Source organism: Silurus meridionalis, chromosome 14 (assembly GCF_014805685.1).
Source record: "Silurus meridionalis isolate SWU-2019-XX chromosome 14, ASM1480568v1, whole genome shotgun sequence".
Classification (NCBI taxonomy): domain Eukaryota; kingdom Metazoa; phylum Chordata; class Actinopteri; order Siluriformes; family Siluridae; genus Silurus; species Silurus meridionalis.
Window position 1 is genome coordinate 4504416 of NC_060897.1, and position 25622 is coordinate 4530037.

Consider the following 25622-nt stretch of genomic DNA (forward strand, 5'->3'; position numbering starts at 1 on the left):
GTCAGTAGGCACAAAGGTTTTGACTATACAGAGTGAACCGTAACACTTAGTACCTCCCTCTGCACCCCAATTAAGTAATAGAGACTCAAATATAATTGGTGTAGTGCATAGTTTATTCCCAGGTCTTTTCCCGGAGAAAATCTAGAGCTTCAACCCAGTGGTACAATTCTTTGTATAATAAACAAAACTAAGAACGTAAAGTAAATCAGGGTCTATCCAGACTCCAGCCCTCCAATCACACATTGTTTACAGAAAATTGGAAAAGTCCGGAGCATTAATTGCATATTATCCAGTCAGGAGAAAAATAAAAAAATTCAACTCTTAATTTATTTTTTTTATTATAAAAGTAGGATGGAGTCTCAAATCGGGCCAAAACTGAATGATGTAAACAGGAGAACAGTAGCATCATCTAGAAGAACGCACGCAAATTGGAGAAAGACGTTTTATCGCACGAACAACCAAAAAGAGAGAGGGGAAAAAAAACTGAAAACAAAACGAGAAATGCTCAGGAAGAGTGATGTCAATTTCTCTGATACACAAGCAGCAGAATGACGACTAATACAAAGAGGTAGAAAGAGTTGAAGCTTATTTATAAAAAAAATTAATAAAAAATAAAAAAAACTTGTGCTCTGATGACAGAAAATGTAAATGAAAGAATACGGGAGGGTTAAAATAAAATTAAGGGAAACAAAATTATCAAAGGATTAAATAAAAAAATTAAAAAAATTAACCAATTTCAATCAGGGGAAAAATAACATTTACCACTAAGTTTACCATCAGCACAACATGGCCAGGATCATAATGCTGCAAAAAAGAAACACCAATTGGTTAAGCAGGAAGATTGAAGAACACAGAGAGGGGGGTCAGGGGGTCAAATGGGGAACTGTTAAGGCTTGGGGGTTTAAGGAGTTCAGGAGCAGAGGCTTTGATGCAGCCCTTCCACTATGGAGGCTTTGGGTATGATTACACGAAAGAACTCTCACCATCCTCTGACTTCCTGTTCATCCTTCTCCATTCTGTATCTCCCACTAACTAACACTGTCCTGTTGATGATACATGTTAAATAATAGGGATGCACTGATACTGTGTGCCAGACTGTGTGTTCAGTACAGACACCAAAATATATACTCTACCTAGTAATAATCAAAGTTAGTTGATATGAGCTACAGAGCTTATTGTGTTTCAGTCCCAAAGTCAAACACATTTGGATTATTCCATCAATAGTTTGGAGATAAATATACATGATTCGATTTATTTTTTATGACAATTTTTAGGTTGTTGCGATATTTTACTTCATTTATTGTGTTCTTTACGCTGCGGCCCGGGTTCGATCCCGGGTCAGGGAACCAACCCCAGCCACTCTTAGTGCCGGTCCCAAGCCCGGATAAATGAGGAGGGTTGCGATAGGAAGGGCATCCAGCGTAAAAAAAAAATCAAACATGCGGATCATGAATACGGATGATCCGCTGTGGCGCCCCCTAAAGGGAGAAGCCGAAAAACTTTTTTACAATCTTTTTTTATTGGGTTCTTTACTTTCCGATTTCACATTTACTATAAAAAAAAAAAAAATTACCTCACAAAAGAATTTATATCAAATATGAAAATAATAATTATGAAAAATAAGATTATTTTTTAACATTGAAAATCAGTTCAAATCAAATTGATCACAATCCCGCTACCGAATGCTGTAGCGTAAAATCAAACTTTCCAGTTTTAACTGTTGTTTCAATGCATCACAATCGGTCATTGTTGTAAGCAGTTATTAAGATCATACATATTTTAATTCCCCTGGCGCTGTGTGGGTAGACGTCTACGGTTGGCCGAAATTTCCTCTGCATGAGACATTTTATCGAGTTACTTAAAAAAAATTAAAATAAATAAAGTTTTATATATATATATATATATATATATATATATATATATATATATATATATATATATACACACACACACACACACACACACACATATATACATATATATACACACATATACATATATATATATATGCGCTTTCCCCCCCTCATTTTTTCTTTGATCTGAATGCTATTGTTGATTAATCATTAAAACAAAACAAAAAGTAGCATCATTTGAGCTTTACCTGATACCGATAGGAGTATTAGTGCATCCCTATTAATTATTTAAAGCAACTTTCATTCTCAAAAAATGATCAAAAAAGACCAAATAAGCACAGTAGCAGCCCCCCTTTCCCCCCCTCAACCATCATGCGGGTCATCGTTTATGTGACTAAGAAAGACTATTTTATTGTGTGTGTGTTGCATTAATGCAGTAGTCATACTGTAGAATAACAGCTGGTATAATGGTATAACGCATTTGCATTCAAAGCAGCACAATGAGTTTTACCCCATTTTATTATTATGATAAAAAAAAAAAAAAATCGGCAGCCTGGGAGAAAATGACCAGCATGCTTCCAGCAGAGGGGAGACCAATTAGCAGGCAAACACAAATCTAAATATACAAGCAGGATGGTGAAGGTTTTTTTTTCTTTTACCCTGCCAAGCCGAACATCTGAACCCCCCCGACCCCCTCACCAGTGACACTCACGCACTCACACTCGCACTCACAATCCACGTGGAAATACCACACCCACGTTACCACGTGTACGGTCACTTCACAAAAGTGGACGCAAGCAAAACTGACAGAGCGGCTGAAAGGCGGAGGAAGGGAGGAGGGCGGGGAAATGGGCGGAGATTCGGGCTCATTCTGCAAGCTATTCAAAGAAAAGAAATATTTATATATATTTATACCATGGGAGAGATAAAAGCAGAGATAAGTTCAAAGCCAATCAGAGGACCCAAATCTCATGTTCACAGCCAATCAAGAAACACCGAGAGATGACAAAAAAGTGATCTATTGAGGGTAAGCGAAATCAACAAGACCGTCATTGACTTACAGTGAGCTACACAATCACTGATTGTTTGTTTGTTTGTTTGTTTGGAATCTGGTGTGAGTTTGGAATTGTAGCGCTGGCATTCTGGGCAGAGAAAAGTTTAGTGATTGTAAGCTTACAGGAGGGAACTAAGAGAGGTCGTTAAGCTACACTGTAAAGGGACGTCTTCATTTTGTGCAAAAACATCCACACACACACACACACACACACATATATACAGATATATATATATATATATATATATATATATATATATATATATATATATATATATATATATATATATATATATAAATATACACACAGACACACAAAAAAAGGGCAGGGGAGGTTCCTACAAACCTTACCTACAAAACAAAACAAGAGCAAAAAAGAAAGAAGAGTAAAATAACAGTCAATACAATGGAAACTCAAAGCATCGGGAAGACAATTCATTACAGTGACAGGAGAGCAGTAGAGATCGTGTATATTGAGGTAAAAAATGTTCTCCACATTGAAGGAAAAGATAAATAAATAAATAAATAAATAAAAAATCCGGTTTCCACGTAACAGCATAATAAATCTCTCGCTGCTCGTTCAATACCGACGCGGATTTCTTTTTGGTCGACCTCGACGACAAGCCTCGACGACAAGCGTCATCATTCCTGTTTATCGATTTGTAGTTACATTCAACGCAACGTCAGCAAAACGCGTCGTCACTCGCGTTGACGGCTTTTAAACGTTCGTTCCCTCTCCAGGTTCTGATTTCGGTCACGTAAAAAGCTTGTCTTGTTAAACCGACAGTGGAGACTCCGATCATAAATCCCAAATAAATGACTCCTCACAGAGAAGAAACCTTTTCTGATATGCACACAGAAGAAATTAAACTAAGCAATGCTGAAGTGTAGTAGTCAGGTACTGATGTAGGTGATGTGAGGAGGCCTGGGGGTGGTGCAGTCAGCGTTCACATTCATCCCAAATGTATTCAACAGGGTTGAGGGTCAGAGCTCAGCTGCAGGAGATCTTCCACACCAACACAAAAGCATATCTTCAAGCATCGTCATGCTGGAACAAGTTTGGGAAGTTTTCAAAACTTCACCGTTTGCAACAGCTGGCCAACAGGGGGTGTATTTGTGCTCCTGTGTAACACAAGCCCCCATGCATTCGTCATATTGAGCCCGGATTACGAGGTTAATCCACACGCTAGTCTCGCAAAAGCAGCAGCACGCGAACAACCGTCTATACCGTGCATGAGGAAATGAGCTCGTTTCTAAATCTGGGCTGAAAGGGTCTGGCTAAATATTTAGCACCTAATTTGCTATAAAAACACTTTTAGATAATTGAACCCGATCGATCGTAAAATAAATAAAAAAATTTGATCGGCAAAACCGCTCACTTTTACAGTTTTGTGCAAAAGCACTCGAATACAACTGACAACAACACTGATTTGGAACAAAGGCAAACTTGCTTCTCGAGTATCTCTGTGTTTTCACTTAAAGAAAGCACTGACTCTGGGGTATTACCTTTAAACTAAGCGAGACCAGTCTTGACTGAAATGGAGTGTTCTTTTGGAGAAAGATTTATCGCAGGCATGTTGATACGAAGGTCGTAGATTTCGTCAGATGTTTACGATTAGCATAAGGAGTAATAAACTTGAGCCGACGGGGGTTTGCGCGAGTCTCTGGTTGTTTGAATCTGCTGAACGCTGATCAGTTGCTGAATAGACTCTCTGTCTGCCAGCTATGACATCAGCATCATCCAGACATGCGAGGGCATGAAAGTACGAGAGCACCATTTCGAGCTCTGGGCTTTCCACATGCAAAATTTGCTTGAATCTGAAGGAGTAGGACACAAATCTAAGCAAATCTTTGAGGAGGGAAAAAAACAAAACAAAAAACTCCCAACCACCTACCGAGCCAAAACACATGAGCGCATCTCATGCTTGTACATACGATCCGAATTTTATTTGGGAAATGAGAAATAATCACGAATCGGTTTAACGCTGTGTGTACATGCAAATGAACGAGTTCAGAAGAAAATGGTTGCTTGGGGAAAGAAAGAAAAGAAATAAAAACCCTTGATCTGAAGAAGGTGCTGGCAGAATGTGAAACCTCGACTATATTAAATCATGTGCACTATTGATTGCATTTAAGCTGTAAAACGATTCCTCCAATCACTGGAGAGAACTCTGTCTAACAATCAGCTCTGGAGGACAGATGAAGCAGAGGAGGCCTCGTTCAAACACCAACACCTTCAAACTTCAGGCCCACAACATGGATACCAGAAATGTCGAATGTATGCGAGAAATAAAGTCGGAATTGCGAGAGAAAAAAAGTCTTTGGTGAACCTTTATGTTTCCAAAGTTGGGGATAATTGAACTAAAACAAAGAAAACACAGTACGGTGTGTGTATATTTATTTATTTTATTGTTTTAGTATTGTGTTGTATATATTTATTTGTATTTACATTTGGATGTAACATGGCAATGAAATGCACTAAATGGGTTTAGTTTTTAGAGATATTCCTTTTAGCAATTTCAGCAACAAAAAAATAAACTAGCCGATTAATCGTTAAAATAATCGGCAGAGCGGTCGATTAATCGATTGAAAAACGTTGTTGTTTAATGTAGCAACAGGGTTCTGAAGGAACGTTGTCTCATTTCGCTGTGTACTGCGTCAGCTATCTATGGTTGAAATGACAATAAAAGCTTCTTGAGTCAATCGGTAGAAACAGCCTAATCAACTGATTAATCGGTCGAGAAAAACAATGCCATGCGGTGTCTGTTCACGACTTCAACACAAACATCTGGCCAAAGCATTTTTACATCTCAGATCTCATTCCTTCCTAATCGGGAAATACCAGCTGCATCACTTCCATGGCATTCGATCACAGCTGATAACACCACTCTACACTTTACATTTCTAGCCAGTTTGGAAAAAAATGTGCCACTACTCCGCCTGGCAACGCAAAAACACTTAACAAAAAAAAAAAAAAAAGAAACACTGGTATATTATCTGCGTTGAAGTCTGATGATTATGCGCAGCCGGTGCCATCGCTCCCTCGCTTCTCAAAGCAGCTGCTTGTTCTTTGACACAAGGACGGGTTGTGTGTGTGAGGGGGAAAACTTATTTTCGGTGTCCCTCCCATTAGCATACACACACACACACACACACACACACACACACACACACACACACACACACACACACAAACACACACGCCTTGCGACCGGTAAACAGCTCTATGCTAACAAAGGATGCCTTACATACAACCTTCAATAACAACAACAAAAAAGACAGAAATGTGGGGAAGGGGAGAAAAAAAAAAAAAAAAAAAAAAAAAAGAGGACAAGGAACAGGAAAGAACTGAGAAACGATGCAATTTTGGAATGGACCTGAAATTCCTGCGTTATCTGTGCAGCGTGTGTGTGATAACATCTTTCTTTGCTATCTGACTAGAGAGCGGAGATCTTTGTTGTGCGTTTCAGTCCTTTCATACATCACAATCGTTTTCTGCTTCGGTTTGATCGGTGCTGTAGGTCAGAAACGGCATCTGAGATATTTTTTTTTCCTCCTTCACCCCACCGCAGTTTCTGTTTCACAGAAGACTCGCTCTAAGAGAAGATCTGATGTTTCCTGGTCCTGCGGCATCCGGCGAGCGTATAAATACATAAACTAAACCGGCTACTCGAATGACGACGTCGCAGAAACGTAGCATGAGATCGAAAAAAAAAAAAACGTGTAGGAAACGGAAATAAAACATATTTGAATTGTAACACTAGAAGAAACAAGGGTCATTTGTGTACACGTGTGCGAGTGTGTGTTTTTGTTGCGGTTCCTTACCCTGCATCGTTTTGCCGAGGCCTTGTCCCAGCTTCCAGCCATGTTTCTGAAGTAGCCGATGGCCAATGTTATCCTAACGGGAGGAAAGAAAAAGGGAAGAAAAACCAAAAATATTCCAATAATAAGAAGAGCTTTTTTTTCACACCTTCGCACTCATACACACTTGACGCAAGCGCACGTGGCAGCAAGACTTTTATATAAAAAAAAAATTAAATTAAATAAATTAAATTAAATCTTTACTCTCCTCTTTAGCGTATTCTTCTAACTCTTAAAACTCAGAACTCCTTGTCAGAAAAAAAAAAAAGGAAGAGAACAAAAGGAAGACGGGGAAAAGTGGAACAAGGGATGAGAGGGTGAGTAAAGGACAAAGTCACAGGTTTCTCTGCTGGGAAAAGTACCCTAAAATGTAAAACCCCCAAAGTGCTCACTTTAAAGCCTAAAACCTAATCTACACAGTAAATGAGGCATTTTTTATTCACCAAAAAACAGTGGACAAACAGCCAGCACACAAAACTGTAAGAAAAAAAGTAAAAGAAAAAACAAATCTGAGTCTACTGATTCACCTTCAGTCTCAGAATGAAAGGGGGTTTAAAATGAGCGGTTATATATGTGCATGGCATGTACATACATATATAAACCGCTTGGAGAGAGAGAGAGAGAGAAAGGAAAGAGATTAATACACAAACAACTAAAAGCAACCAAAAAAAAAAAAAAAAAAAAAAAAAGCAATACAACATCTTGCATGAAATAAAATAAAAAAATTCCACAAGCGTTCTGTGAGTTCACCATGACAACAGAACCACCACGAAACATACAGTATGCAGCCAACGAGAGAGTGAGACAGACAGACACAGAGAGAGACAGTAAGCAAGAAAAATGGAAGAGAGAGAGAGAGAGAGAGAGAGAGAGAGAGAGAGAGAGAGAGAGAGAGAAAGACTGAGGCCTCAGGTTACCATTAGGAGGCCCGATGTACGTGCACGTGTGTGCGCGTGGGAGGAAGGAAAACAAAACAATAAAACAAAAGAGAGAGAGTGAGAGAGAGAGAAAGAAAGAGTGTCGGGATAAGATACCGTTCTAACACTTCAAAAGATTTATGCAACACTATTGCATTACTTTAAAGTACATCAAAGTAAAAAAAAAAAAAAAAGATTGGTGCTAATCATTCCAAGCAGACTGAATGGGAGGAGGGGAGGACGACAAAACAAAACACTGTAAACAAACAAAAAAATAATCATGAGAAACGTGGAAAGGGGGAGGAGGAGGAAGGTGATTACAAAAAAAAAAAAAAAACCCAAAACCCATAAAACAGCATGCGGCTTTTTGTTAAAACCATTTTAACAAAAAAACAAAAAGGAGACGGCGGTGTTAGTAGTACGGAGTGTGTGCTGAGCAGGGAGGAAAAGGTGACCGTGAATGGCGTTAAGAGATGAGAGCAGGCACGGCAAAGCGACGCACAAGCTTCTCTATACTGAGGAGAAAGGATACAGGCGAGGAGAAGGGGACGAGGTTTAGACCGGAGCAGGCTGAATCATTAATGGGAGGGGGTAGGGGGGGGTTAAGGGTTTCAGGGTCTCACAGCCAAAAAGTGTGAACAATGAACAATAGTTAGTGCGTGATGATTGGGTGGACGTGGTCACGGGCTCAAAACACGGGTCTTCGTCAGCACCTTTTTGCATGATTGATATTTCAAATATATTATATTGCAATCATACTTCGTTTCAGATTTCAGAAATAGGATTTGTCCTGGTAATCTGTGTCCTACGTGCTCTTTATAGCTAAGGCCTTAACACCCCCCCCGCAAGCCAAACGTCTTAAATCTCCCGCTGAATAAATGCCCATCTCAAAAAAAGGAACGTGAGAAGAGCACGGCAGATTTCCTGTTATAGATTTGTGCTTAGCAGGGTTCATTGCTTTTTTTTTTTTTAATCAGAAATTTTGCGATGTGGAGACGTCGTTGGACGTACTCGCTGATGGCTTGACGTGTTTTCCGTCGAGACCGAATCTTCCTGCGTTTTTGATCGATGGCCGAAGGAAAGATAAGCCTTGTGGCGTTTTTCTTTCTTTCCCCCTTTCGTTTATCAGCTGCGCACATGTGCTTGCAGCAAGCCCAGCCCAAATGGCCTGCAATGCAGTGGTTCTGCAGTGCGCACGCACACACACACAGCGCAGTTTTATAGGACAGGAACAGCATTTGAATGGGGGAGAGAACAGAGATGACCTCGTATTACCTACCCTACGTTCAAGCCAATCAAAAAAAAAAGGCTGATATAAATTTCCAAACAGCCAATCAGAGTCATCTATACCAGGCTCGGCGAAGGGAGCCGGGGGGCGCTGACGAGCAGATGTTTTGCGACGTGACCAGGACAAGCGAGGCGGGTTTTTTTTGGGGCGGATGAACAGACGAATGTGCTAAAATAAAACAGACAGATGAGAAGCAACAACGCCAAAGAGTCCAACAGCAGTGCAAGTGGAGTGAAAACATGTCCATACGAACCTGGCTTTTAAACCCTGGCCTGTCAAAAGAACAGTCAAACGTCACACAAAACGGAAGAAAAAAACGGCCAGACTCTACATCTCTCTACTATTCACACTGACTCTTAAGATTTTATATAAGCTAATGCAAACGTTTTCTCTTTTCACACTACATGACGACAGTGGCCGTGTCAGGCGTACACAAGCCGATTGTCGGTCTGTAGTTGTAAAGACAAAAAGAAAAGAAATGATTATATTGTCCAAACAGGTATAAATTGGGTACACTCCCACAAGGATAGAGTGTTTGGTGAAAGAGAGAGGGAGGTGTGCAATGTGCTGCTAATAACCCAGTGAGAGAAGTGTGCGAGAGGAAGTGAGGAAAATGAAGGGGGTTAGGAGATTAAACAAACATGGGGGTCTAGAAGAGTCAGAGAGTCAGAGAGAGAGTCAGAGAGAGAGAGAGAGAGAGAGAGAGAGAGAGAGAGAGATAAGACTTTAATATGACGCTGTGTGTTGATGTATGAATCCACCTGCTGGAGGTCGACTCGGTAGATTCTACGCACCCATTCCAACGTGTAATAAACAGCATGTGGTGTCGGTGACTAGCCTCTAGAGGCCGCTCTTGTAATAACCAACCCGGAAAAACTATCGGTATATAAATTTTTTCCATAAACGATCGATCCAGCAATCGACTATCGGTACCGATTAATCGTTGATATCCAAGGGGTTACCATGAAGATGTGTGTTCTGGTGTATTATTATTTTAATAGTAAAAGCTCATGATACCTACTAAAAATACACTAACAGTAGTTATCTTTTATTTATTTATCTGAACAGTGCACCTCAACAGTGAAGGAACTGTAATGAATGGACATTCGGTACCACCCAGTTCAGGATGAGTCTGGTTTTTGTAAATAATGAGCACTGTCCAAACGATTAGAAGTCAAAATCCCTTCTCGCATTTTTGAGAGATTGTCTGGAGTTCCCCTGTGCACTATTTATTAAAGCTTAATGTCCCAAACTGGCGCACACACACACACACACACACACACCATGACGGAGAGAGCAGTTCCGGCACCAGTGTGTAGTTTCCAGAGCAGATGGAAAATTACTTCCGACCTTTCCTCTACAGAACATTCTTGGATTCAGCTTTCAAACTCCACGAGTATGTGTTAACGTGAGTGTGTGTGTGCTTTGATGAGGACTCCGTGACACTTAGAATACCAGATTACCATTTAAAAAAAATTTCATTACATCTGTAAATCATCTCGTGTTCGTTGGGATCAATGGGAGTTTCCAGAAGGACACACTCGAAACGGAAGATTCAGGAAATGTGTCTGTTTTTGTGCGTGTTGCACATAAGAGGCCTCACTGCTTAAAAACAAGACCTGTTTCTGATGTTCCTCACGTTCCCGAAACAAGTCGCAATAAAAAAACAAAACTAAAAAAAAAAAGTAAGTGGTGTGTGGTGTTTTAGGAGAAAGAAAGAAAGATAGATCCCGGAGGATCAGACCAATTTGCGTGTGTTAAAGCTCTAACATTAAAGCTGCCCAGTGCACATCTCCCACACTTTTTGAGGTTATTGGTGACAAACATGAAAGAGAGAGGGTTATATAATTGAAGATGAGATACAAGTATGACTGCTACCAAGGTAACACATGCAAAAGAAAAAAAAAAAAGTTAGAAAGAGAAAAATCAGAGATAAAAGACAGATTTGAATTAAAAATAAATCCGATTTGAAAACCACAGATCTCTAACTGCCTACGGATCACACACAATGTGCGGCATAGGAGGGGCGCAGAAAAGCAAGAGTAGGACACACACACACACACACACACACACACACACACACACACACACACACACACACACACACACTCGTGGGGGTAAAAGTCACTGTCGCAGCAGTGAAAAATAGCGCTGGCGCTGCCTGCTGTGGGTTCCAGGTTCCAGAGCAGGACGCTGAAGGGCAAATCCGTGTTCGGTGTGTGAATCTGCCGATGGACTGATATACCCGTGCTCAAAACTAATCCTTATTAGGTATGGCTTTAGGACACGGTAGCCATCATCACACCAGGCACTGCAGAGTCTCTGCATCGCTCAGTGCGTATGTGTGTGTGTGTGTGTGTGTGCTGTCTACGTCCCTCTGTAGACAATAGCGCAGGAGAATGAAGTTCTTCCTTCAGGCAGCTGCCAGGCCACGTCTCGGTTCTCCAGCTCTCTCTGCAATCCGATCGGAACTAAAAATAAGTCTATAAATTTGCTTCTTTTTTTTTTGTTTTGTTTTATTGGCACCAGAATTTAAATCTAAAATAAGCATTCGGTGTAACTTTCTGGGTGAGTTCTAGCACTGGAACGTGAACATACGATTGAAGCCAATAAATGGCTAATTTAATTCTGGTTAAAAAAATTATAAGAAAAAGAGTTCGGAGGCTGAACATACACTAAATGGACAAAAGTTTGTGGACTATAAGATCTGTGGGGGTTTTTTCAGTGCCTCATTCCGCATTGAAGTCCCCATTCACCGTTATAAAAACCTCCATACTTCTGAGGAGATGTCCGGCCAGATCTTGTGGAGAGTTGCGCTCCTTCAGACACAAAGTAATGTTAGGTACTGATGCAGGTGAGGTGAGGAAGCCTAGGGGTTCAATAGAATTGACTCGTGAAGGAATCCATTGACGTGCTGGAAAAAGGTTGGGTCTCCTAGTTCCAGTGAAATTTCATGGATCCAAACAGAGTCTATAGAATTGTGTGCCTCCAAATTTGTGATTAAAAGTTTGGGGAAGAACTACAACTTTTTTGTAGTTGGAAAAATCTGGTGTACCATTACTTTTGTGCATATAGTGTATTATATAAAATAAAGAAAAAAAAAAGACGAGAGCGGAGAGAGCTAAATAGAGACGAGGGGGCGGTCCGGCATACTGAACTCTGAATGAAAGACAAGAAGGGTAATTTAAAAAAAAAAAAACTAAAAAAGATTAAGAAAAAAAAAAAGCTGCCTGCGATATTGTTTACATGCCTAGTCAGCGAATAATGCAGTCCCAGTTGCACAAGCACCATGCCAGCACATAATGACAGAGGGTACTGTACACCGAATCACTGTGTTGGAGAGACAGAGATAGAACATGTGAGAGAGACAGAAGAGGTGTGTGCAAGGAATAGAGACAGAAAGAGAGTAAATGATTGAGAGAGAGAGAGAGAGATTGAGAGAGAGAGAGAGAGAGAGAGAGAGAGAGAGAGAGAGAAGATAAGAGTGAGATAAGCGTTACAAGGAGCCCCTAAAAAGACAGGAGTAGGAGAGCAGAGCGTGCAGATACAAACCGGGTCAGAGCTGCTTAGCTAATTGGGGCCAATTCGCTGCAGGAGAGAAATGTCGAACACCCCAAGTTGTGTACAATACTGTAAATATCTGAAATTACTGTCCTACACAGACACTAACACAAAAAAACAAAACACATACACAGATCACTGGAGTGCAATCTCACACAAACACACACACACACACACAAACACACACACAGTCAGTCAGCCATTTTACATACACACATTCAGGAACACACTCAGACTCTTATACTCTCTTTGTGGAGTGGAGAACACACTAAACATACAGCGCAAACAAAAAATCTTTAATGGTCATCTACTAAGTAGATGGAGAAGCTCCAAATCAGTCTAAGCAGCACTAGAGAGCTGTGAAGAAAGATCTTGGCAGGTCCTTACACGGCAGCTGGAAGAATTTCATTCCCGACACTCCGTGGCCCAGGTTGCTCGATCGACAAATTAGCATGCTCCTGCGTAAAACGCTGCTTTTGTAGCGCCAACAATTTGAGTAATCGATGCGACATTGCAACCAACAAAACGTTTTTCTGTGGGATAAGCCAAGGTGTACAATATCTAATCAGAAAGTGTCGGGAAAAAGGGAACCTTGTAGCAAAATGTGTCATGTTGAAGCGTGGTGGTGGAGGCTCATCCATAGCTCTGAGCTAGTCATAGCTCAGGGGTTCAGACGTTGGACTTCTGATAAGCAGGTCGTGAGCTCATATCCCAGCACTGCCTAACCGCCCACGTCATTGACCTCAAGTTAACGGCTTAGTGGTGTAAATGAGATAACTGGGAGTCGCCTTTTGGAAAAGGGCATCAGATAAACAGTTGTAAATTGTTTTAATAATAAAAGTGGAATAAAAAAGGCCAAATAAGGAGGTACTTGGCTGCAAGAAACTTACCCTATAAAGTGCTGTATTATGAGCTAAATGTGCTGGAAACATTTCCATTTTTTTATTGCATTAGAATTTTGCTGGTTGTCAAGTCGCATTAACGGTGGAAAAGGATGCGATTAGTTTTACATAAAACTTTAATGCAAAAACTTGTTTTTTTTCCAAACAAACAAAAAAGTGTATTGTTTTTAGTGTACTAATTAACAAGTCGAACGTTGGCCTGATTGATGTAGGGTGTGAACCTTCTACAGCGCCACTGGTTTGGCTTTATATTAGTCAAGTCTACTAATGTGATACTACTGTAATTTTGTTTTCTTAACACTTTAAATGAGTTGGTGCATGTAGTTGATATTAGCATTCGAACATTGGTTAAATAGAGATAGTGTGCCGTCCACTCCACGCTTTTAAAATTCGATAAAAACACGTGTCACAATGACATGGACAGGGTTGTAAGCATGATCTCACACACACACACACACACACACACACACACACACACTTCCACAAATACACACAGCACTTATATCTGTGATCAAAGTAAAATGGTGTGCGGGTTGATCACAGTGATTGGTACAATCCAACAGTAGCTCTTCTCTCCTCCACCATGCGACTATGGTGACGACACTGATGGAAGGGAGAAAGAGCTGAGAGGGACTTTATGGGGGTTTTGGAAAGACATTTTACATGTAAAAAGGGAATTTTAGGTGGGGTAGGGTGGTGGGTTTACGATCAATCAAATTGGGTATGGCACTAAAAAGGGGCGGGGGTGACAACAGAGGAGGTGTGGCTATGTACGCTTGACTGCACCAATCATCCACTCGTACACACAATCAGTCGTGGATCTAATCCAATGGTATGAGGTGAGAGGCGTGACCTTACCGGTTCTATGGGCTTGTCCAGGGAGGCCTGTTCCAACTCCAACTGGCCCTCGTCATACCGGTCAAAGTGATTTCCACCCTGCGGTCACAAAATGTCCAGTCAATTGAACAAAATAATTTAAAAAAATAATAAATAAATAAATAAATAATAATAATAATAATAAGCATGCATGCACGCTTGAGACTTTACCCGAGATGGAAAACGATGCAGCTATAAGTACTGAGCTAAAACCTGTGCAAGTATTCCAGATCGGCAAAACAAGGAAAAACTGGCCTGCAAATGTAAATTCTTATGCTCCGTTCTTTCGCCAAGAAGGCCGGTGGGGCGAGACACACAACCCGGATAATCGAGTCAGAATAATGAGAGCAATTTCAGAAGGTAAATCTCTGATATATCGAGAGACTAAAACACGAGCGAGTCATAAATTAATTCAAAATAGGGTTGCAAATTTACAGGAATGTTCAAGACCATTTTCCATGAAAATTGATTGGGAATTTATTGTAGTTAACTTAAATGTAGTTTAAAGAATAAAAAAGGGGGGAAAAAAACATGCATTCCTCTATTACATAACACCTGAATCCTGCACACAAAATAATGTAAAAAATAAATAAATAAATACATTTATTTAGCCTCCCTACCTCCCTCCCTCCCACACCTCTTTAGGCGTCTGCGCTGTGGGCAGCAAACCTCAATGACGTTCCAATGACAAATCAGTCATAAAAAACCCTGCCCTCGTCTCATCTACATGCGAAACGACCCACACTCCTACACAAGAGTCAAAACCATGAGAATAGGGATCAATTCAACCTGCTCCCATTTCTTTACTATCTGAATTATGCTGCCGAGGGCCACAATTTAATGAGGTTTAACACGCCGACACGGATACAGACCCTGAAGCAAGGTTTAGGCTCGGTGCGGCGGTCCGCCCGACACAGACCCTCATCCGAGTGCGCAGTCTTTCGTTACGTCACCAGGTCGATTCTAAATTAGAAATCTGCCTACCGACAGCCCTTATAAATAAACACAGGGTAGAGATTAAACTCTGTGTCTGAAGCATGAAAGATATTGAACAATGTCTTACAATCCGTGTCCATTTCCTTCCCTAACCAAGGTCACGCTTCTTAAACACTACAGGCGTCAGTCTGAGATATAACACTGGCTAAATACGGCTACCTGCGTGCGTGTCACTACAGCGGCGTATGTTTACTAACCAGTACAAAAGTACACGGAACAGAGTCTCAACACGGAGCACAGTAAGACGTGCGCAAAAAACAAACTCGCATAATCCAGCCACGACCTTTCGTTTCAAACGAGACGGAAATGAGGGGAAAAGAAAAACACGTTCGTTTTTTCGGATTTGGCAGGAGGCCTGTGTGGGCTTTGATTTAATAACAGCCATTAGGAGTGCGGCGGATGAGACTTTCGCAAGTGTGTATCGCGGCATAGAAATCGAAATTCGTCATCAAAGCTCCCGCGATATCTGAGCCCTGCGGGTCGCTGCAGAGGACGACAGCGAGTTTAGATGTTTGCGCCTCGCTAGGTGACTTCAAAGCGCTGCTGCGCTGCTCGGGAGTCTTCAGAGGCGTGTTTGTGGAGAAACAAACGCAGCTTTCAGCATTTACCTCAAAAGTGCTCTCATCGGCGAAATATACTTTTATATAACGTTCGGCTTGCATGAATATATTTTACGTTTATTGCACTTCAGTGAGTGGTTTCTAAAAACTGATATTACGAGTTGATTTGAATGTGTTACTCTATACAGTAATAAGTTTGACACCTAAAATTGCCTTAAAAGGCATCTCGACAGATGTGCAGAACTCTTTGGAAGCTTTAAATAAATACACATCCAAAAGGTGTTTAGTAAGCTTGAGGAGTTTGCTCTTAAGCAGGTTTCTTATGATCTTCCAGTCCATCAAAACCAACAAAATGTTCATGTGTACAGAAGAATTGTGCATTGTGATGCTGGGACATGTCTCCTAGTTCAAGTGAAGAGGAAATTTCATGCTAGCACATATTTTTGGGGGAAGAATAAATACCAATAAATGCCAACTAATCATCACGGCTATCGTTCTCTAATGTTCTCCCTTGTCCGTGCTGTCAAACAGACAAAGGCGTGAAATGTCTACACAAAAAAAACATGACCTAGACAGGAATTCAACAGGCATCTCCGCTGCAGGTCAACACGAAGCTCTATGTGCATTACACAGCACCATTCTCACACCCAATATCACAATACAACGTTAAAAAAAAGAGTCTTTGAAGAAAAGCTGTTAGGATCTAATTTTAAGGGTGTAGCTGCTCACAGTTCCACAAAAGCACTGATACGCAACCTGTGTGTTTGTTTACGGTTTAGCGTTTATATCTTGGTGAAATGTTCATGCAATAGCCAAATTATCCAACATTGGTGCATGTCTGGCCACACCCCTTTCTTTTCCTTCCTTCAAACAAGTTTGATAGTAGATGTCTGAAAAAGGCCAAGAAGAGGCAGAGTTCCAAATCAACAGAAACCCTATACAAGTTGGGAGCCACGTCTGCACTGACCGCCTGGAGGAATATTTAAAAGATTAGCAAGATTAGCAAGTATCGGAGACACTTCAGAAAAGCCAGTCTATTAAGCCGGGAAGTGTCCGAAACACTCGGAGATCCTCGCAAATATACTCGCATTTAAAAGCGCAGTGGCACATCCCACCTGAAAAAACTTCCAAGAGAAAATTGGAATATTGTTTCTTTATCTTCAGAAAAAGGAGAAAAAACAAAGAATCATCAGTAGGTCAATCGGTGCACTGGGAATGTATTTATTTATACGTATGGTAACAAAACAAAGCGAATGTCAGAGGAAGTTCATTTCACCCAACTCTCTAGAAAGCTGTACTGTCATTGTGTTACGATCTGTTATGGGGAGACAAGGAAAAACAAGGAAGAGAGAGAGAGAGAGAGAGAGAGAGAGAGAGAGAGAGAGAGAGAGAGAGAGAGAGAGACAGTAGATCTGATCTCACACCAACCGGGCAGGCTGTCAACATGGCCGCCATGGAACGACGCCTGCGAAATGCCGCAGCTGTGCCGATCTCCTGACCAAAATCCATCGCTACTGAATATGGAGACGGGGAAATAAAGATCATCCAAATTAGAAAATGTAATCTGGGCGAAAGGTGAGCCAGTAAATTCCGAGCCGACCGCCCAAAAGCAACCCATTAGTGCGACCTGAACACACGATGCGCCACCAAGGTTTTTATAAGGGCCTCATATAAATAACAAAATATGAATTGCAAATATACAAAAAAAAATGCATGCAAGCACACAGACACAACCCTCAGAGGTGAGAGACAAGTGGACCAGGGGGGGATTCTGGCTACCAGTTCTTGGTGGATATTAAAATTCAGGTAGCAGGGATACAGTAATTTTCTTTGCGCCATGTCAACTTCTTCGGTTAGGTTCATGGGGAAATCTTTGTTTTGTTATACGAGTCGATAAAAACTTTTTAAATTAGATGTTTAAAATGAGTTCTCTCGCAAATCTTTAGGGTTCATTTGCTTAAAAACCTTTTCAAGAGTGTCAACAGCATAAAACAATTTTCTCTAAGGGCTATAAGTGTAACATCTCATCAAACCCCCTAAATTGACATTGGGACTTGATGGGTTTTGGAATTTTCGGGGGATTTGTTTGTTAGTTTTAAGTGTCCTATTTGGCATCATGTGTAAAGTGTGTGTAGTTTATTTAGGCACTGATCCCATTCCAGTTGGCAATTCTTTTTGCTGTACGAGCTATTTCATTAGTTCTGAAGATAGAGCTTTTTTTTCGGCAGCATTGTCTGCTTGGTCGTTTCCACAGATTCCTAAGTGTCCAGAAGACAATCCTAAAATGTTTAGATTTTAAGTACGATACTTTAGTTAAAAATCCTCACAAACGTTGGGTGGTCAGTTTTTCGGGAAGTCTTGATTTTGAGTCGGTTATTATTATGAAATCCTGTTGTGGAAAAATCTAAAATTGAATGGGAGAAGCAAGGGGTGTTTGCTTCTGCAGTGAAAATGGAAAAAAAAAAGCTGAAATAATAATAATAATAATAAAATAAAACAGCATTGTAAGTACTTGGTAGCAAGAGGCGCAATCTCCAGGATGAACATGTAAACGTGGGCTTATGCAACGTGTGTTCAGTCCAAATCATTTTAGAATCTACCCAACATTAAAGTGCAACATACAGTTTTTGAACATGCTAATACCACCCATTTGCTGTTATTATAACCTCCGCTCTTTTGTCAATCGATTTTGGAGTGTGCTTGTGGAGATTCAAACCATGTAAGCCAGATCTTCTAGGAGCTGACTGACAAGTTTGCGAGTTTTAGTTAAAAAAATCGCCTCCAAAAACGTCCTATACGACTGTGTGCCTCCAACTTTGGGATAACTGTTTGGCTAAGAACTATATATGGCTGGAAAAGTCTGGCATCCCAAAACTTTTGTCCATATAAAGTAGTTTAGATGATTAGATTAGACTCTACTTTGTCATTGTGCAAACAACATGTACAGAGCCAATGAAATGCAGTTAGCATCTGAACAGAAGTGCACAAGTAGCAAAATAATATGTTAAATGGAGGCAAACTTGAAGAGACACTGAGCCTAGAGGTGTTCAAGTGCCACCATCTTGATCTTTTTATGCATTGATAAATGCAGTGATTTTTCCTTTAAAAGTGTAAAGCAAACATTGATAAGCCCATAATATATTTAACTCATTTATATTACGTTTCTTCAAACTAAAAAAGATTTGAGATAAAAAAATACAATAAAATTCACAACAATCATAAAATCAACAGACAGATAACATGATCTCTACTCCAATTCTGACTTTCTAACTACCTACCTCTCTGTATATACAAAAAAGTAATGACTTCACCGCTAACATAAAACCAAGGAGTCTATTTATGGTTGTTACAGAAAAATAGCATCTGTTTCCTCTATTAGAGAGACATAGGGTTGAGAAGAAAAAAAAAAATACAGCAACTGCAGTTGGCCGACCAAACACGTTTCACGATGAACCGAGATGAACATTTGTTCGGCGTGAAAGACCATCTGTCTGCAGATAACAAGTATCTTGTTGAGGCGTCTCTGAGGTAAGTGGCTAAAAAGCTGAATATACAAACCATGTGGCCCTGGTTAACATGCAACGTACACCGCAAAACAGCACCCAAACGAGGAAGAAAAAAAAAAACTTACAGAATATCTAGCCATTCTTCACTCTGCATCATGTACAAGGTGGCATCTGACATGAGGCAAATGTTTCAGCTTTAATTCAGACTGAAGTGGAGCTTTTTAAAATCGATGTATGTATAACGAGCTGAAGAGCATTCATTCGATTCAAACAAAAACACACACACGCGCGTTGGAGAAGCACCAAGACCGAAACACAAGAGATTTTCAGCATTATAAGCACGAACCTGCAATCTGCTATGCAAAAGTACCACAAGAGAGGCTTTGTGCTTTGTAAAGCTGAGCGAGATGCATTCAGAATATAAAACAGCGCCACGCTTTCAATTCTACAACTTCCACCATTACCAACAGGTCTGATCAATTGTTACGTCCCAAATATAGCAATTTCTTTTTATTAATGACATTCCTGCACACAATTATTGGTCACAAACCAATGGTTTTCGAACAATCGATCACTGATCACCACTGTTTACAACGAACAATTATAATTCACCAGCATTCCAAACCACCAATCACAAAACAACACTGTTCCAAATGACCAATCACTTCTTCTTCTTCCGGCTGCTCTCATTAGGGTTCGCCACAGCCGATCATCAATTACTGACCAATCACTAACCACCGGTACTCCGAATGATCAATCACCAGTATTTCAAATGATCCATTACTAATCACTGTTGACACTTTTCCATTATTCCAAATGATTCATAACTTGGTTTATTCAGGGACCAATCACTAATCTCCATTTTTTCAAATGGCCAATCACTAATCACCATTAATCTAAATTATTAAATCACTAATTAACACTTACCAATGATCTATGACTAATCTCCATTATTCAAATTGACCAATCACTAATCACCAGTATTCCAAATGGCAAATCACTGATACATCCGAGTGGCCAATCACTAATGTCTATTATTCTAAACAACCAATTACCAGTATTCCAAATTATCCATTACTAATCACTGTTCACACTTTTCCATTATTCCAAATAATTCATCACTGGTTTGTCCCAGTGACCAATCACTAATCTCCATTATTCTAAATTATTAATCACTAATTAACACTTTTACTAATGGCCTATGACTAATCTCCATTATTCAAATTGACCAAAGGTTTGTCCCTATGACCAATCACTAATCACCAGTATTCCAAATGACCAAACATCATTGTGCCCAACAATGAATCAATAACTACTACCGTTTCAAACAACTCACCACTGACCACCATGTATTCCAAACACTAATCAGTATTATTCCCAACAACCGGTATTATTCCCAACAACCCGTCAGCACATATTTCAACAATCACTAACCACCATTATACATAATTCATAAGCAAGTTATTCCATCTGTAACTGTCTCCTTTGCACAAATTCGTTTACACTGCATTCTTTATAGAAAAGGCAGTCATTTAAAATTAATCAATTGCTCGTTCGTGGTGTTGTGAGCGAACAGGACACACTTCGAACAAGCTACAGCCTATTAGTGTCTAATCCTACTACTCCATTTCTAGGAACCTTCTTCAGGCAACAACAAATCCGATGCAATGAATATGCGAGGATGCAAGTAATATGCAAATGAGTTTTGTGACATCAATCTGTGAGTTCTAGGCCAGAAGATGCATTCGTACTTTCGTACTTTTCTTTTAAAGCACTATATAGTGTGTGTGTGTGTGTGTGTGTGTGTGTGTGTGTGTGAGTCATGTGTGTGTGTATCTCTCAAGAACCTGCAGCCTGTCATTCTTCCCCTCCCCTCATGCTAGTCAAACACATCCAGCTAGCATGATTACCTGCAAACTCATGGTTTAAATCTTCCAGTTGTATTATTTTATTCGGGTTTTTTTTTGTTTTCATTCAAATAAATCCCAGATTTCTGATGCTTTGAGATAAAGCTAGTTTTCCTACAAATCATATAAAATGCGACAACAAAAGGGAGAATCCATAGACGGATTAGCAAAACCTTATAAACTAGCCTAACCAACAAACAATAACAATTATTGGATTTTGTTTTTGGGAAATATTCTAATAAAAATATGCAAATGTGAAAAAAATGTAATTCTGGAATTAATATATTATATTTGATCTTACACTCTTATTCGCTGTTTATTATATATAATAAATAACACATTTCAGACTACTTTTATAATAAACAACGGTTATTAAAACAGACGAACTTCTTAACGACAATTTGAAATGCTAATAAAAGGTTTTCCTCGACTTCTTTATGAATAATGCAGTATTTATGTGAAACATCAGCTCTAAAGTGTTAGCTACGAAGCTCTTTCTCTACTGCTAGTACATCGTATGCTAACATGCTAACGGCTAGCTCTCTGAAGCTAAGCGATCCTCAAATCTCTTCAGAAATTACCTGAAATAGTTCATAATTGCTGCAAAACAACCACCGCGCAACATTTATGCCTTTTATTCCCAATCGTCGTCTTATTTTTACCTGGAAATCACGTTCCTCGTTGAACCTTGAAAATCTGTCAGCCATTTTGTCTTCCCTTCCGCTCTCTCTCTCTCTCTCTCTCTCTCTCTAACGAGTCTCTCCTTCCTCTCAGAGTCTGCGCGCAGGCAACGCCCACAACAGGAAAACAGACCAATGGCAGAACGAGTCAGATTGATTGATGGGTGAATTGTCCAATAAGATTCTACAGACGGAATGCCTTTCAATAACAACGCATTTCTGTCTAGGAAATGGACGTGCAAATTATATATATATTATTTTTATTTTTAAAAATATCTCTAATTTTAAATACTTTCATTCGATAGTTAAATTAAATCATGAATCGTTTATTTTTTTTATTTTATTTGGGCAATACTTCGATAAATGTCCACCGCAACTGGTACTGTACAGTTAAAAACCCACAGATGGATCGCGACATCTAGCGGTGGATTTGGGCATTTGCTTTCTTTTATTTTGTTTTCTTGGCTATATGTGTGTGTGTGTGTGTGTGTGTGTGTGTGTGTGTGTGTGTGTATAGTTATATTTATATATACATTTATACCCTATATTGTAAAATATTGGGTCCTGCTATATGTGGTTCTTCCAAACCTTTACACAAATCTGGAGGCACTCAATTGTACAGGATGTATTTTGATGCGCTATAATAAAGATTTCCATTCACTTGAATTTAAAAACCCAAAACTGTTCCAACATGGCAATGCTTCTGTGCACAAAGTGAGCTCCTTGAATATCTGGTTTACATGCTTTGGAGAGGAAGATCTTGAGTGGCCTGCTAAAGAGCTCTGATCTCATCCCTACTGAACACCTTTGGGATGAATTGGAATGCTGACTTCACCCCAGGTCTCCTCACCTACATCAGTACCTGCCTTTAGTAATATCCTTGTGGCTGATGAACACAAATATCCATAAGCACACTCCAAAATCTAGTGGAACATGTTCCCGGAAAAGTGGAGGGAATTATAAGGGCAAATTGGGACTAGATGTGGAATCCAATGCTCAAAAATCACATGCCATATTAATGACCAGGTGACCCAATACTTTTGTCAATATAGTGCATGTCAATATAGTAACCATGTGTTGGTTTGAAAGAAGCAGATGTAGAGGACAGGGGGGTATAGAGACAGATGATCCGCTGTGGCGACCCCTAATTTGAGCAGCTGAAAGAAGAAGAAAAAGAAGAGAATATGAAGAAGTGTGTGTGTATGCATGTTTGTATGTATATATGTAAATATAAACCATATTAGTATGTTATTTATACATTTAATAAAAAATATATATTAAAGTACAAAAACACAAAAGTCGCTCAGAAGTTTTGTTATTCTGTTTTCTGATTTGTTAGAAATGTTTTAGTTGGTTTTGCACTTTGGGCCACCGTACAGTAGTTAAAAAAAATAATGGTTCCAACTATATACAGTTGTACATCTTCGCTAAGATGGCGACATCTAGTGGTTCATTTGGGCATTTACAGGCTTACATCTTTGTTTAATATATCTTTTTCTTCTTTCGGCTTCTCCCATTAGGGGTCGCCACAGCAGATTATCCGTCTCCATACCCCTGTCCTCTACATCTGCCTCTTTTAAACCAACTACCTGCATGTCTTCCTTCACCACATCTATAAACCTCCTTTTTGGCCATTGGTGGTTCCATCCTCAGCATTCTTCTACCGATTTACCCCATGTCCCTCCTCTGCACATGTCCAAACCATCTCAATCGCACCTCCCTCACTTTGTCTCCAAAACGTCCAACATCCGCTGTCCCTCTATTAGACTAATTTCTAATCCTGTCCATCGTCGTCACTCCCAACGTAAACCTCAACATCTTCAGCTCTGCTACCTCCAGCTCCACCTCCTGTCTTTTACTCAATGCCACTGTCTCTAAACCATACAACATCTCAGGTCTCACCACAGTCCTATAAACTTTCCCTTTCACTCTCACAGATACTCTTCTATCACAAATCACTCCTATCACTCTTCTCCACCCACTCCACCCTGCCTGCACTCTTCACTTATAATAATAATTCACTACTAAATAAAAGTTTCTGTAGCTCAGTGGTTCCCAAAGTGTGAGACACTCCCATCTAGTGGTGAATAAAGGCATGACTGGTTGAGTGCAACGAACGATTTATATTTTTATATATAATTATATTAAATTAAATAATTACATATTAATTTTTTGTTCTTCATTTGTAGTTATACTTTATTAAAAATACAGTAAAAAAAAAAAACAATTCATACACTCAAAACAAGCACAAATAAACGTTTAGATCATTTATTCAAGTAATTCAACTACACTTTTATTTTCTCTGTTTTTGAACTTGAGGCTATTTGATGTTATTGATTTAAAACTTGATATTTGAATAAATTAGACATTTTTAAACTTGAAGTATGTCATTGCCATTTTTGGAATGTGATGGGGGACATTTGTGGCTTGAAAATGCACCATCTCACTCACTTTGAAAGAAGAGAATGAGAGAAAAAAATCTAAGAACCACTGCTCTAGCTTAATTAAATTTGTTTTTGTAAAGTGCATTTAGCAGTGAACATTGTCTATTTTTTGTAATTCAAAAAATGTAACTATTGTTTGCTAATGCACCTCGTATATTGTATATGTATATTGCACCTTGTATCATATTTTTTGGCCTACAACACTGAGCTGGTTTCTGCACCTGTACCTGTACTTTGCGCTCCTGTAATATAATATTGTATATTGTACAAACATATGCGTGTGTGTGTGTGTGTGTGTGTGTGTGTGTGTGTGTGTGTGTGTGTATTTATTTATTTAAATACATTGCTATTTGCCCTTCTGGTGATGAACTGCATTTCATTAGCCCTCTACTTATAATCAGGCCTTAACAATACATTTGAATAAAGTCTCTCTCTCTCTCTCTCTCTCTACTTGTGTAGTGGTCCGTCCATGATATCCTAAATGTATGTCTCTTTGCAGGATCTTTCACAGTATTCTGATTCTTTGATAGAATACAGCTGTAATGTTTTATCATCCTGTTTTCCAGGGAAACCCAAAAGGGATCGTGGTTTTCTTTTGGTTCTTATTTCTCTTTTTCTTTCTCAAGTCATCATTGTAGCTTCTGGCTCACTTACTGGAGATCTAAATCTACATCTGAATAATAACCTGGAGCTCAGACATACTGTTGAAACCAACATACACAAAAAATTTCAAAATGAGATGTTTCAGTTTGCATGTGTGTGTACACAGCGGTGTGTAGATGATATTATCTTCATGCTCACTGTGTAGGACAACATTAATTTACTTTAGTTTTGTTGAGTGTTTAAAAGAAGATGGAGCTGTAACTCTTCAATACACCATTGACAACGAGCAATAAACCCTAATGGATAATTACAGTATAAATACTGAATTTACACTTCTTTAAATAATTCCATTCGTTTAATCTGTTAACAGGGATGGATGAAAAGTTCCGCTTTCAGAAATGGTGCAATTGCAAAATATGTATGAACTCTTAAGTTGTCATGAAATATATTTTTGTCCTTTATACAGACTGTGTCATAAGTAACACAATTGTGAAACGAAGCTTAAGGTGACCTTATAAAAAAGAGAATGCAGATCTGATGGATCAGTTGTTGAGTAATTACAGTAATAAGTAATTAAATAATTAGATTGACTACTGAAACAGCACTGGAATCAC

At 39.5% G+C, this 25622-nt stretch overlaps 1 protein-coding gene across 8 annotated transcripts in view; it reads right to left on the bottom strand.

The window, feature by feature from the left end:
* gpatch8 (G patch domain containing 8) overlaps positions 1-22061 on the bottom strand; it is a 29828-nt gene extending 7767 nt beyond the window's left edge. Inside the window, exons 1-5 of one of the 8 annotated variants that reach the window (XM_046866334.1) lie at positions 21944-21986; positions 14295-14372; positions 9227-9245; positions 6733-6805; positions 763-804 (exon numbers count right to left, since the gene is read on the bottom strand). Coding sequence is in view for 5 of the 8 variants with exons in the window: in XM_046866329.1 (XP_046722285.1) it covers positions 6733-6805; positions 14295-14372; positions 21944-21988 (196 nt within the window). In the remaining 3 variants the exon portion in view is untranslated. Of the gene's footprint in view, positions 1-762; positions 805-6732; positions 6806-9226; positions 9246-12525; positions 12639-14294; positions 14373-19499; positions 19641-21943 lie in introns of those variants that run through there. The other 7 variants (XM_046866333.1, XM_046866332.1, XM_046866335.1 and 4 more) reach the window with 7 other exon arrangements.
* Between the last annotated feature and the right edge of the window lie 3561 nt (positions 22062-25622).